Raw genomic sequence first — 14,981 nt, 5'->3', positions numbered from 1 at the left:
ACAATCCTTTTCATTTTCTGAAATGGCTCTTTATTCACTCAAGCTAAGAGTTAAAGAGTTATCCAAGATGCTCAAGCTTAAGAGTTAAGGAGTTATCCCTAATTTATCTTTCTCTTAACCCTTTTGTCATATGCCATTCATGAGTAAATGCTATCAAGACTATCTCCAAAATATATTCCAAATTCATCCCATTTAATCTCTTCTACCATTGTGATCTTATTCCAAGCCATCACCACCTCCTTCTTGGACTTCCACAAAAGCCTCCTTGCTTGTCTTCTTGCTTCTTCTCCTTTACTCCCCTAAAATCTATCCTTTGAAGAAGAAGACCCAACCTTCCTTATGATCCTTGTATACAACAAGCTCATTTCTTTCTTCAAGCTTTGGCCAAATTTTTATATATGTCTGTAATGCGTTATTTCTGAATATTATCTGCCTGACTCCTTCCTGCAAATGAGGTCTCACATTAAAGAGAACACACAGTCTAGAGTAACCTCCTAGTCATTATTTACGACCTGGTTTTCATGATATTTACATATTCTAATGTTTTTTTTAATTATTTATTCATTTATCATTTTTATCAATTATAACGCAAATTCTATGGAAAAAACTTATCATTCCTTTAGGTATCTGCAGTGCTTAGTACACAGATGACAATCAATAAGTACATTTGAATAAATGAGTAAAAAGACCATGACAGTACTGAAGCAGAAGAGCTATTGGGTATCATAAATATCAAACAGTTGAAGTCTTGGAAATTGATTCTAGATTGGGGAAAAGAGTTACCCCAAGATTTTTTATGTGGACCGCTATTCACATAGAGAATAGTGGGATCCCTTAAAAAAGGGACAAGTCCAGGAATAACCCTCTTTGGACAATGAATTTGATAACTCTTGGGTTACAAAATGGAATTGTCTAGGGAATAATGAGATATGGACCCAGAACTAAACAAAAAGTTGATGGTAGCCAATATAGAATTAATAGTCATTAAATAGCTGAAGTTGTTTGTGTAATAAAGAGCAGATAGATTATAGAGTGAAAAGAGGTGTTCAACCTCCAGAAAACTCCAAAATATTCAAGAGGCAGGTAGAAGAAGAGAAGGTAGAAAGAGTAATCTCCAAAAGGTAAGAGGAAATGCAGGCAAAAGGAATTTACCATCCATAGGAGAACAAAGGAGGGATCAATAGGGTCAAGTAACAGAGAGCTTAATTAAAATAAGCACTAAAAAGAGTCAGCTGCATTTATCAATTAAAAAATCACTGGACAAATTGAAAACCAGGATGCCATCTGAACTTGCCAGAGCCCTGCCCTTGAAACTTAAGTCCCTCAAATTTTCAGGCATTCGGCATGAGATCTGCCTAGAATTGCACCTCTCTGGGCTCCAGATCTTTACTCAGCACATCCGGAAAGAATTGATCACACCCTTTTACATCCCCATCTTTTTTGTGCTACCACCAAGATCATAAACTAAGTCAATTGGTCCTCTCAATGACTTTTTTATTTTTATTTTTCTCCTCTGTTCCGAAGATAAATATGGAAAAATATCGTCAGCTATCAGGAATTTAAGTATATTTTTAAATTGATCATAAGATACGTAAACATTTAGCAGAAGATTCTTCCAAGTAATAAAAACAATAATAAATGAGTGATCAGTGAATCAGTGGGACAATAATTTCTAGGATGCCCCCAAAACACTAGGAGATGTAAATTATTTTTTAAGACTCATTGGACTTATGTTCACTAAACTATAGTCAGCAAAAAAATGTAAGTATATATAGAAATTTAATAACATGAGTCAAAATAGGAAGAGTTTCTTGCTTAATCATCAATTAAATGCAAACATTATTAAAAAGTAGAATGCTGAATAAATGTTTGACTTTTGGAAATTACATAAAGCAGGAAAGTAAGATTCTTCCAAGGACATCCTTGAAAACACTTGTAGAGGCATAAATCAGGACTTTATTATCCATGTGCCTAATCTGTCAGTTTGTTATCAGAAAATCAAATTCATCCCCAAATTTTCATAATATTCATTTTTAATACTTCTGGTTAATTGAAAGCACAGTGGTAGGTCCTATGAAATTGGGAGAGCCTCTGAAAGTCAGAGTAAGAAAGCTAAAACAGAGGATTAAATTATGTTTTCAGATTTGTGTGAGCATCATTAATTCGAAAAGTTCTCAATCTTGGCTACATACTGGAATTATCTGAGTAGGCTTCAAAAAATCCCAATATCCAAGTTGATTCCATACTGGTTAAATCAGAACACTTAGAGAGTGAGGTCCAAACCTATTCTCTAAGGGTCCTTAAGGGATTCTCATGAGTAGTCATGGAACTGAGAACCTATGATTTATGCCACCCTTGTTCTCATTATATGAATGTTTCAGTGATTATGAATACTGGCTTTGAAGTCAGATCCAGATTTTGAATCCTGGTGGCTATGGTGGCTACATAAATTCGAACAAGTTTTTTAACCCTTTTGAGTGTCAGTTTAAAGAAAGTATTATCCCCACTTTGTAGGGAAGTTTTGAGCATTAAATAATTTAAAAACTTAATAGAGTATGAGGCATGTAATATACAAAAACTGTGTTAATATAAATAATATATAAATATAACAACCTATTATTAATGACAGTTATTTAGTACTAATCAAATACTACGTCTAGTTTACAGCAGATGCTTGGCAAACATAATTTTCCCCAAATCTGAAATAATATATGTAACCCATTGTCAAATCTCTGCTGAATTAAGGAATTCCAATATCGTGTTTTGAGTCTTTAAAGCACTCCCTCATTTAAAATACACAAAGGCAGAGTTTAAAGATTCTAGTATTCACTTCCTGCTCACACCTGCCTCCACATAGATTTATAACATCTCAAAAGCAGCTGCGTAATTTGAGTCTGACTCATAGAAGAAAGCTACTAATAAATTTCCTAGGGTCTTATTAGAGGAAACTTTTAAATCTTCAATGACACAGTAAGAAAGAACTCTAAAAATTTCCAGTCACATTTTTCTTATTTACTTGGTTACCCTGGAGTGCATGATGACTTGTTTTCCTTTAGTTGTATCTGAACAGTCTGACAGATTACTGTGACAAGGTTACTTTTAAATTGATAAAAGGTTTGATTGTGTCGGTGCATTTGTCAAAAATGTCTGACACCATGTATAATGGACTCTGCACTTGGAGCCTGGATGGCACTTGAGTCTGGCTCTTACTATTCAGCGTTCAGCACGCACCATAATGAGATATCCAACAGGGTTGTGTAAAAGTCTGGGAGATTAGCTTGGGCAGACCCTTCAGCTCTCCAGCGCAAACACTTCTATTTTGTTCCTCTGGCTTTTCATGGTGGGTGTTTCTCCTCTCTTGTTAAATGTTAAAGTGACATTCAGAGTTTCATTTTAAAGGGGGAAATGCTAGGATGTCATAACTTGAGCAAAGAAAACATTTACAGAGAAAAGTGAGGGGCAGAACAGTTGACTTTCCTGCTCTTCTGGTAAACACTGGAAATATGTATGTACCTACCCAGGAGTTTCCCTCTATTTTCCTGCATTCTGTTTCAAGTGGCCTTAGCAGCAGCATGTTTACTTTATAACAGAAAAACAAGTCACTCTGTTCCTTCACAATATTTTAATTAACTCCAGAGTAGTTAATCACAGGAAAGTGGGGGCAATTGGCTGGGGCTTCCTGAGAACATTGTATTAAATCAAATTTATAAGCCACAAAATGGTTAGATAAAATATGTTATAGATGTAGAAAATATAAACACAATAATGTTTTTTTTTCCAATTTTAAATGCTACCCATTATGACGCATATTTGATTTTATTTTTTAGGAGCAATTTAAATGTGTTTCAAGGGCATGTTCAGAATCATAAAATAGAAGTTACCAATTTCTTGGAAAGACAAAATATATCTTAATATGTAAAAAAATCATTACACTACAAATATTTTATTTGGCTCAAAAAAGTTACAATGCTCTCTCACTTTATTAAATCAAATCTATCTTCTCCAACTTCCATCTGGTCTTCCTAAGCATAAAGGATATATGAATCCAAGTGTTCCATCAACAGTCTTCAACTGATAATCCATCCATGAGTAAATTTGTATAATCAGTTGGATTTCTAGTTTTTATTACATTGCCGTTAGTGCTTTTAATATTACAGCCATTTAATTGTTTAATAGTATATTGATGACCCATTCATGACTGGGTAAGAAAATGGATGAACTAAAAATCAACTCATTTGGGTTCTATTCTGTGCTACTTTGCTGTTTCTTTTGAAGTTCATTTGGTTAATTGTTCCCATGTCCCTGCTTTTTAATGGAAAAACGAATGCATATGACAAAATCTTTCACCACACATAATTTTTCTACCACCACAAATATTACTTCTCACACCCTCCTCTCTGAACAAAAAGCATTCTTCTTTCAGCTTTTCAACTATTCCTACTCTAATTGTTCCTTGATCTCAGAGGATCATTTCTTGCTACTCTGCAGCTGGAGTTACCTATTTGAAAAAAATATATATATAGCTATGCTACCTTCCTGTTTATGACAATTCAATGATTTCCTCCATGGTTCTTAAGAAAAATCAAGCTTCTAACATCATCTCCAAAGGAACCATCTTGTCCTTCCATGTTTTCTAGCTCATTTTGCCCCACACTCCACCTCCTTCTCTCTGCTATAGTCACATGGCTTTTTCTCAGCTCTTTGTCTTTGGCATGCTCCCTCCAGCCCTTGGTTCTGCACACAATGTTTCCTCTACCTGGCTGCTCTTCCACTTTTTTCTCGATTAGTTAAATCTATTCATCCTTCTAATCTTAGCTCAATTGTCACTTCCTCCGACATACCTTTGCTAATCACCCTACCTAGGTCTAATCTTCTGTTATAAAATCTGTTGGTACCATGCTCCTCTCCTTTTTGCTCTTATAGTTGCAATTTTATATCAGATCATATATTTAATTGATGCCCATTTTCCCTAGTAGAATATATTTCTCCTTTGTCTAAATTTACTCACCACTGACTTCTTACCACAGGCATGCAGGATATATTCTGTAAATATTTCTTGATTGAGAACAAAATAAAGTTCCTTAAGGTTTCTCAAGAAAAAGACATTACAAGGTTTTTAACTATACTATTTTCTATACTACACCCAGTATAATGTATTCATCCAAAACATAGGTATAACTAGAAAGATTTTTCCATACAGTAAAATCATTCTTTATATCTATTATTCTTCAGTCTTATCTTCTTTTCTTTGATTTTACGTGTGATCTGAACATAGAAGCTTTAATGATGAATGTGACTAGATCTCCTTAATAAAAATTTGCTCTCAGATTATATATTGAGAAATAATGCAATTTCTTTTTCTTTAATACCATTTTCTTACTGTTCATTACCATTAACATGGATATTATATACTCATACCAGAAAATCCAATATGTCTATACCTTTTTTTAAAAAAAGGCAATATGTTGTTTTGTGTATCTGTTTTCTATTATTTTATTACAATGGATATTAGCAAATATTGCATTTCCTTTAAGGAATATTAACTCTAAAAGTACTTATAATTTCATAGAAATAAATATGGAAAATGAATCTTGATGGCAAGTTCATTTAAATCTACTAAAATTATCTGTTTTGTGAGTGAAATTATTTTAAATTGTGAGATGAGTTACAGGAATGGAAAGTGATTTTAATCTTTGGAAGACTACTAATGCAAAATGGTAACAAGCACTGTGAGAGGACAACACTAGGAGGGAGAGAGAGAAAGAGAGAGAGGGAGAGAGAGAGAGAAACAAGGTTTTACAAATGACCTACATTGGTCTCTTACTAAAGGTTTTTTCAGCCATCAGGTCATATCCATGAAGCTGAATAAATTCTGACTGTGCCCCTGCCAACACTGCATGAGGGGATTGGAGAAAGATATAAAATGTGATCTTGAGTAAGTTTTGCAGCTAAATAATGAGGTCCTCAATCAAATATCAGAATTTTAGAATGAAAAAAACATAAAAGATTGTTGAGTTCAAATCCATTATATTGTATATGGGGGAAACCAAAGTTAAGAGGCAGCAAGTCATTACTCTAAGGCCACAGACTCACTTGATAGCATAGCCAAGATTGAAAGATAGATCTCACAGTGCACAGTTATTTCCACTACATTATGTTGCCCAATCACATCGGTTCTTTAAGATTGTCCAGGAAAAAGAATCTAAGCAATAAACCCTAGTTCTAGATCACTGCAGTAACAGGAGAACCCAAAAACATTTGTACAATAACAATAAATGGGCCAGATCTTATTAGTGGACAAATATGAACATGTAACTATTATCCTCTGTTCACTTAATATTCTTTATCAAATGCACATAAAAACATTAACAAAACTTGTTCCCTCAATAAGAATATTTCTGTGTTACCGCATCTCTTCTCTGAGTTAAAAATGGCAATATAGGCTTTTAAGTAATAATTTCCATTTACAAAATTCTGGCACTTCTATGCAGAAATGGATATTGACACAGCAATTCATAGTATGATGCTACATCAGTGGTGTGTTCATACAGCAGCTCTTCAATAAAATAAAAATTTAAAAAGCTCTGATTTGCAGGATGTGCTGATTCCTGCGTTATAAATACTCCCACAAGGGCCAATTTCATGCTACCAAGTCTGTAACAGATTGCTCACAAAATTCTTGAATATTTAACAATTAGCTCAAGTGTGTTAGTCAGAGGCAGCTCCAGCACACTGCTGATATTACAAGTAAACACAGAAATAATAAAAACCAACCCAGTCTTTTAAGAAAGAGGAAACTGAGGCTTAGAGGGAGGAAGTGATTTGCCTCAAGATTACACAGTGGTTGAGCAGGTTTTAACACTCAAAATTCCATCGCAACTACCCTCATCAGTTAGTGAAACTTTATACAATAGAAATAGTTGGTGGTCTTCAAGACTGTTGAGAGAAGTGCTTCACAAAAGATCAACAACACTAAATAAAGATCCTGTTTGAAATACATATTCTTGGGCTCTACCCCACACCCAGTGAAACATAATTGCTTGGGCCCAGACATCTGTGTGTCACCCAGCTCTCCAAGTGGTAAAGAGCAGCGAGAAAGAATCTTTTCCTAATAGCTACCTTTAAAAAAAATGAGTTTCAAATATAAATCAAGAACAATAGCTATTTTGCTTTTTACTTCATCCGAACCTTCTATCATGAAGTCTATAATCTTTTACATTTTCAAAGACCTTGCTTTTCAAAATAGAGTTTAGATTTTTTAAACAACAAAAGAAGTTGAATTATTTATCTTCTGATTCTCAACCTCAATATTCTATAGGCCAAAATCTAACGTATATTTGTATGTCTGAGCTCTGGCACATTTAACATTTTTTGAACAAATTAAAATATATATACATTTATCTTTTAAGGTTCTGCCTTGCCTTTTTCACAAATCAAGGCACTCAATAGTAACAGGGTACTCCCACCCTAATCTATCTACTGTTTTGTCAAACAATTGGATAGTTACGTATTTGTATGTTGGTTTATCTGCCACTTTCTGTTGTGTTGATATGTACTCCCAATCTTAAAATCTAGGACAAAGGCACATAAATATTGCCTGCTTTGTTTTCCTCTTTCAATATTTTAGAGGTCAGAACATTTACAAAATAAATATCCTCATGGCTTATTAAAAAGCATTGCAAAAGAGAAAAATAACAATTGAGTAATAGTTTTTTAAACTTTAAAAATACACAGCTAAGTCACAATCAAATGACAAATATATGTTCTAATATTATTTTGAAAATAATCAGATACTAACCTAAAAATACAGCTCTGTTGCCCAGGCTGGAGTGCAGTGGCTCAATCTCGGCTCACTGCAAGCTCTGCCTCCCGGGTTGACACCATTCTCCTGCCTCAGCCTCTCGAGTAGCTGGGACTACAGGCTCCCGCCACCACGCCCGGCTAACTTTTTTGTATTTTCAGTAGAGACAGGGTTTCACTGTGTTAGCCAGGATGATCTCAATCTCCTGACCTTGTGATCCACCCGCCTCGGCCTCCCAAAGTGCTAGGATTACAGGCGTGAGCCACCGCGCCCAGCCAAGTCTATGATTCTTAATTCATTATTAATTGTATGGGAAAGTGAACTTAAATATGTTTTTATTTGCACAGAAATAAGAGAACTAATGACTTAAATGTTGGTAGATAATAGATTCATGAAAACATTATTGAAGAGGATTTAATAATTTTCAAGCTTCCAAGCAAATATCAAACTACTCAGTGAGTGTGGTCCTTAGTCTTGGTAGGAGATGGCTTCACTGGACTAGGCAGTAGATGTTTTCAAGGAAACTAGAAGATTAGTCTTATGCCTCTCCAAATACATGATCCTGGCTGAACATACATTTACCAAGCACTGGCCAGAAAAGCTTTGTAACATGAGGTAATCCTGAAATCTACCACTTCTGAGTTTTTGAGATTCCCTTCACTAATACTTCTCAAGAAAATCCGTTTATTTCATGAGACTTATCAATGACTCCACTGGCCACATGGTTTGAGAGTGTGACTCTATTACTGATCTTCATCTTGCAGGTCAAATATCTATGAATCAGCCAGCATTTCCACGTATATCTGCTCGAGAACTTCACTCAACAACAAAAAGTAAACTATTTCCACTCCCAAAAATAAACTAGCATTGAGTCTCAAATTTAAGTCCTGTTTGTAAAGAAGAGTCTTCCTCACTGAGACACCAGTGGATGAGTACATTGACTGCAATAACACATCCTGCCCACCAAGGCAAGTATGTGAGTGAGAAACAGCACAGGCAGCAGAAGGACACTTACGGTTGGCACAGCTTGATTAGGTCCTGGTCAGTGGTGCCTGGTGGGAGGCCTCGAATGTACAGGTTGGTTTTACTCAACTGTTCCCCGCTGCTGTTGTTGCTGCTGTTGTTGCTGCTGCTGTTTGTGCTGGGGCTGGGAGGAGCCATGGGGTGGGGAGCTGGTGCATAGGACTGCTGGAAACAGAAAAAGCTGTTACTGGAAAAACAAAAGCCAGCACCTATTCACAGGCCAGCAGCACAACTCGAAAGCAATGTAAGCTATGTGTCCTCTCCAATACACACGCATACATGCACACACACACACATTTCTATCACTACTCTCTGTTGCATTCGAGAATATCATTTGCTTCCCCCACCCTGGCCCTCTGTTCAGATCAGCATAAGTCAGCCATAAAAGGGACAAAAAGCAGTTACCAGGTGTTCCTGGCAGTAGCATATGGCATTTGAACTTGTCTCTGACTACAGTGACTCTCCTTAGCCTGGGAAAGTAGCACATCTTCCTCCCTAATAAAATAAAACCGTCACTTTTGGCAATAAACTCTCACCCTAGCTTACCTTTAATACCCAAGCATCTTTGGTTTCCCTCTATAACTTTGTTCCTTCCTTTCTCCAAAGAAACTGGCTCCTATTGTTTTCCTCAACATTACTGTTCAGCACAATTCCTGATACAAAGAAATCATTCCTACAAATAGTGATTTTATGGATGACTGAATGAATGAATCCATCTTAGCTCTTTCTCACATTCCCAAAATTGTTTCTTTACGTTGAATGTTCCTTGTTTGCAAGATGGGGCTACCATTCTTTCCTAACCTTCGAGATCCTCTTTAAATTACTCTAATCCAGGATCTCAACCTAGGCACTATGAACCATCTGGACAGGATAATTCTTTGTTTTGGGCACTGTCCTTGTTCATTGTAGGATGTTTAGTAGCATCGTTAGCCTCTATCTCCCAGATTCTAGTAACGCCCATTCCCCAGATGGGATCACCAAAAAATATTCCCACACATTGCCAAATGCTCCCTGGTGCTGGTAGAAATCTCCCCCTGGGAGAACCACTGTTTTAATTCATTACATTATTATATGGCAAAATTAAAATGATAAAATGACTCCTAGAAATTTGGAATACACAATGTGAGGGTTTTAAAAATTATACATACCAGAATTTATAGATATATTTACTAATTATGCTTATTCCTTTCTTTATACAGGCATACCTTCAAAACTTCTCAACTAATGCTGACTGTCTAGGTTGAGGCCCTGCTGTGTCTCTTCTTGGCTCTGTGACCTTTAAGTGGTGCCTTAACCTCTCTGAGAAGCAGCATTCTCATTAATATGAAGGAGATAATAACGGTACTCTCTTAAGTTATAAGATTTTTTTCAAAAGTTGAGTTAGTGCAAACAAAATGGTTCCTAGAAATTAGTAAGTGTACAATATTAGTAAAAATAACAATAATGTTAATATTTGTGGTTTGTATCTGTCTTGTAGTAGTATCAACCTATATAACTATCCCAAATTTTCTCAGTTGTGACCCCAAGTGCTACCCCAAAATAAAATAAGCACATTCATCAAGATTCCAGGGGGAAAACTTTGGGCTGGGTTCTAATCTGAAGATGAAGAGTCTTTAGCTATTTTATCAGTTGGAGGGTATGTATTTCTCAAACAGCATATTTTTGGAACATTAGCAAGTAAGTATTCAGATGAGGTCAAACTATAATACCTTTTGTGCCATGGCATAAAGGTAAAGAATAATATAATCTGAGGGAAAGAAATGTACTTTGTGTCTCTACAGTTTCATTCTTAAAAAAAACCTCAAGAAACATATTCAACATGAAAATAATATGTCTTTTCATTCCAAAACCTGTGCCGCTGACAAAATTGACAGGCCTGTTGGGTCTGGGTAAATAATGAGATATCCTGGAAATAGAGCTGACTGTGGCCTTAATCACAGACAGCTGAACTTTCTAGGTAGAATCCTGCAGTGGCTTCCCACCAACTTATTAAAAAGTCCTAAAAGCTCCACATGATTTTTTTATCAGACTTTTTCTCCAATCACTTCTTAGACCAGACACTGTGGTACTCCCAACTTTTCACCCTTCCCATTCTCAGCCCTACTCTACTCGGCTGGCTCTAATCCATCCTTCTGATTTCAAATTTAGTATCATCCTACAACACTCTGGTATTTTCCTCCAAAGCTTTCAGCATATTTGGTCTTATTTAACTATTTTTGGCTTATTTAATGCCTGTCTCTAGCACCAATCTGTGTGCTTCCTGAGAGCAAGGAATGTGTCAAACCCATACATGATTAGCACCTAGTCTAGTGCCTGATATATAGTAGGTGCTTGAGAAATATTTAGGCTATAATATATATAATAAAAAATGGAATAAAGACAGCACTTAGCATATAGAGAAAGAAGGCCAAGTTTTAGCAGTACCCAGCTTCGTTTGTTGCAATAGTAATCTTTCACACCTTCCAGGATTTTAAATGTGGTCAGTCCCTATTTCCCACTGTCTATAAGACAATGTGCTTTAGATTCAGTATATCAAATGCAACTCACTGCACCTGTTCTCTCATTCCCAATTCCCCACACTAGCCACCCAATACAATTACCCCATGTCTTTCAGTGTTGCTGTTGTTCTGCCAGTCTCCATGCTAGAAAACTTGGTGTTAGCTTTATCTGCTTCTTAATTCTAAATCTCAGAATACAGTCAGCCACCAAAATCTCAGCCAGCCTCCTGGAAACACTCTTTTCTCTGAATTCCCATTTTTCCCCTCAGCCAGAGTCTGTACCATCTCATATGCAGTGGGCTTCAAGCTTTCTATCATGTTTCATCTTTTATGCCCCTTATTCATTGGGAAGTCAGGGTAGGTTGGGGATAAGAAAATTGTCCAGACTGGGCACTGTGGTTCATACCTGTAATCCTAGCACTTTGGGAGGCTGAGATGGGTGAATTGCTTGAGCCCAGGAGCTCGAGACCAGCCTGGACAACATGGAAAAACCCCATCTCTACAAAAAACACAAAAATTAGCTGGGTGTGGTGCCATGTGCCTGTGGTCTCAGCTATCCAGGAGGCTGAGGTGGGAGGTTCACTTGAACCCTGGAGGCTGAGGCTGCAGCGAGCCATGATGATGCCACTGCACTCCAGCCTGAGACCCAGTCTCAGAAAAAAATAAAATAAAAATAAAAAAGAAAGAAAATTGTGCAATGCAAACACACCTTGACCAATAGATAAGAAATGCCAAAGTGAAAGAGTAGACATGACAGGAGCAAAACCCAGAGCCTCCAGATTTCTTCTTTGAAATAAACATTTTTCAGCTGGGCGCGGTGGCTCACGCCTGTAATCCCAGCACTTTGGGAGGCTAAGGAGGGCGGATCACAAGGTCAGGAGATCAAGACCATCCTGGCCAACAAAGGGAAACCCTATCTCTACTAAAAATACAAAAATTAGCTGGGCGTGGTGGTACGTGCCTGTAATCCCAGCTACTTGGGAGGCTGAGGCAGAAGAATTGCTTGAACCCAGGAGTCAGAGGTTGCAGCGAGCCGAGATCGTGCCACTGTACTACAGCCAGGTGACAGAGCAAGACTTTGTCAAAAAAAAAAAAAAAAAAAAGAAAGAAAGAAAGAAAGAAAGAAAGAAAGAAAGAAAGAAAGAAAGAAAGAAAGAAAGAAAGAAACATTTTTCTCAACTATTCTTTAGAATTACTTTAGTATCAACATTTTTCATGCAGAATTTTAAAACGAATTACACCGGAGAAAACTTTCTTTTCCTGGTATTTGGATTAAATAGAATATATTCATTGCTTTTTTGATATTTAATATCTACATAAAGCTTAAGTTTCTTAGCTAGCATAAAAAACTATGACTTATTTCCTGACATAAAGTATTCTGGTTAGCTTCTTGGAATCCTCACAAAACTTAAGCTCTACCTCTTTTACAAGTCCTGCACACAGTAGGTGTTCAGTACATGCTTGCCGAAGTGGCTTCCTGGTGTATCTCATAATGGGTCAGATGGAATTTCTCTTTACTTCACTTATATGCCTTATTTTCTTAAAATTCCCAGGGCCTTTTTAATGCTGGTTGCTACCACTTTCACATCCCCTCTCTCCAAATTCTTTGAATTCCATTCTGTGCTCAGGCTTTTTCAAAAATGAGACTTTGTTTAAAGTAGTTTTTCCCATTGCATAGCCTTTAAAACCACCAGGGAGCCAGAAAAATGTCTCCAGCTTTATGTATCACGGATTAGAAGGACCAGTTCAGACTGAGTCCTTGACTAATCAAATAAGAAAGCACCAGCTACAGGATGATCAATATGTGTTTACTTAATTCTTTTCCCTCCCAGGGCTCTTTGTGAGCATTTCCATAACCAGAACACCATTTAGTAAATTGCATGATGCCTAAAACAATAAATGTGTCCTCCAAAAGACCCAGCAAATTCACTGGGAAAAAAATTAACAAAATAGTCAAAAGCCAATTGAAGTTGGGATGAGGATCGGGAACTTGTGTGCACTGAAGTGAGATACGTAATTTATACTTAGGAGTGGAAGCACCAGACTTGTGAAGAAAGAATGTATTTCAGAAGCTTTCTGAACAAAATACAGAAAGGCAGTTTTCTTTGTCATATCCTTGTTTGTAAATTCTAGAAATTCTGCTGAAAGTGGTCGATGTTCTCAGTGTTATTGAACCAATCAATCCGCAGATTTTAACACCCAGTGTGGGAACTCTTCCTTATCTTTAGTATTTCATTTATCTGTTGATGACGCACTGATTGATTCAGGTAGCAGTCAGCATTATAAATCATTCTTTGCTTTTAAGAATTATAAATTCCTTCCTCTCCACCCATTTTGCAAATACACATCCTTTAATCAACAAAATGTTGGCAGAAAGTTCCAGGAATGCCTGACAAATGCACAGACCTAAATGAATTAACTTGTGAAAAGCAAAAGCGATTTTGTATGTTCTTGCTGCCAAAGACATATGACCAAAGAACAGTACCTTAAAAAACAAATAAATAAATAAAAGAAGTGTCAATGATCTCTAGGGGTTAATGGGTCACAGCAGCCACTTTACTGATTAAAGTGGCTCTGCTTCATTTCTCAATTCTTTGTCTTTAGAGGGATTTGGGATTTTATCATTGATTAGCTTTTAAATCATTTTGGAGCACTGAGGAAGGGATTTTAAAGTGTTAGTAAAGAAAAATATTTTCCGGCAGATAAAATTGACTTTGCTATATTGCTCAAAGTCACACTTTATAAATCCTATTTAGGAGTAGAGAGTGTTTACGGTCTGGGGTTGCTGAACACTGTAACACTGCGCTGTAACAGGGCAAGGGGTTGCTATGAATTTGCAGTGTCAGCTTGGAAGCGGTGGAAATGGCACATTCAGAAGGGGATTTTGGATGACACTCTGATTGAAGAAGAGAGATACAGGATTTCTCTTGCAGCTGCATATGCTTGGTTAGTATGCAGATTTTTCTTAGATGTTTATTCATTGTAGCTTTGCTGGAAGGTTCTGATAGGGATTATGGAATAGGGTCTAAAGCCCCTCAGCCACACATTAGGGAGGCTATCTCAGAGGATCAGTGCCAATGTCCTCTTTAGAAAAAGAAATAAGATGAATTAGCATCCATTGTAAAACATGCTAGTCCTAAAATAGTAATCCTAATAATTACAGGTAGCATCTGTTTCTGCTTGCTAAGCATTTTATACGCTATCTTCACAACAGCACAATGAGGCAAATAATATTTTTCTCATTTTATGAATGAGGAAACTGAGGCGCAAAAAGTGTAAATGACCTTCTCAAGGTCACACAGCTGGAGCCCAACTTGAGGCCAGGGACTCTGACTCCAGAAGCCATGCAGTCTCCCACAACACTGCAGAACTTCAGCTCTTAATTATATGGACACCAATAAACATAAACACTTCCTTCAAGTAAACACTGGAGGATGACGCTCTGGCAAAAGCTCTGGAGTGTCTAAGTATCAGCAGGAGGGAAGGAATGATGATGATAAACAGCAGACAGTCAAGATGAAGGTTAATAGGCTCTTTTTCTCTATCAGAATTTAAATGAAGTCCATCTTAAAATTTAATTTCAAAGGGGAAGTGACCATCAGAACCAAGCATGTTATGAGTTTTTCAAATAATGTCAAACAAGTGGGTTCATTTGTCAA

The 14,981-nt window shown here is 36.7% G+C and overlaps 1 protein-coding gene across 5 annotated transcripts in view; it reads right to left on the bottom strand.

Moving 5' to 3' along the window:
* The window catches only part of RBMS3 (RNA binding motif single stranded interacting protein 3), a 760,896-nt gene that overhangs the window by 599,032 nt on the left and 146,883 nt on the right, over nucleotides 1-14,981 (bottom strand). For 3 of the 5 annotated variants that reach the window (XM_025375203.1, XM_025375206.1, XM_025375205.1), the window contains exon 2: nucleotides 8,817-8,989. In XM_025375203.1, the coding sequence (XP_025230988.1) occupies nucleotides 8,817-8,989 (173 nt within the window). The remainder of the gene's footprint in view (nucleotides 1-8,816; nucleotides 8,990-14,981) is intronic. The other 2 variants (XM_025375204.1, XM_025375208.1) reach the window with 1 other exon arrangement.

Source organism: Theropithecus gelada, chromosome 2 (genome assembly GCF_003255815.1).
Source record: "Theropithecus gelada isolate Dixy chromosome 2, Tgel_1.0, whole genome shotgun sequence".
NCBI classification, from domain to species: Eukaryota; Metazoa; Chordata; class Mammalia; order Primates; family Cercopithecidae; genus Theropithecus; species Theropithecus gelada.
This window is presented reverse-complemented; position numbering and strand designations above follow the sequence as displayed.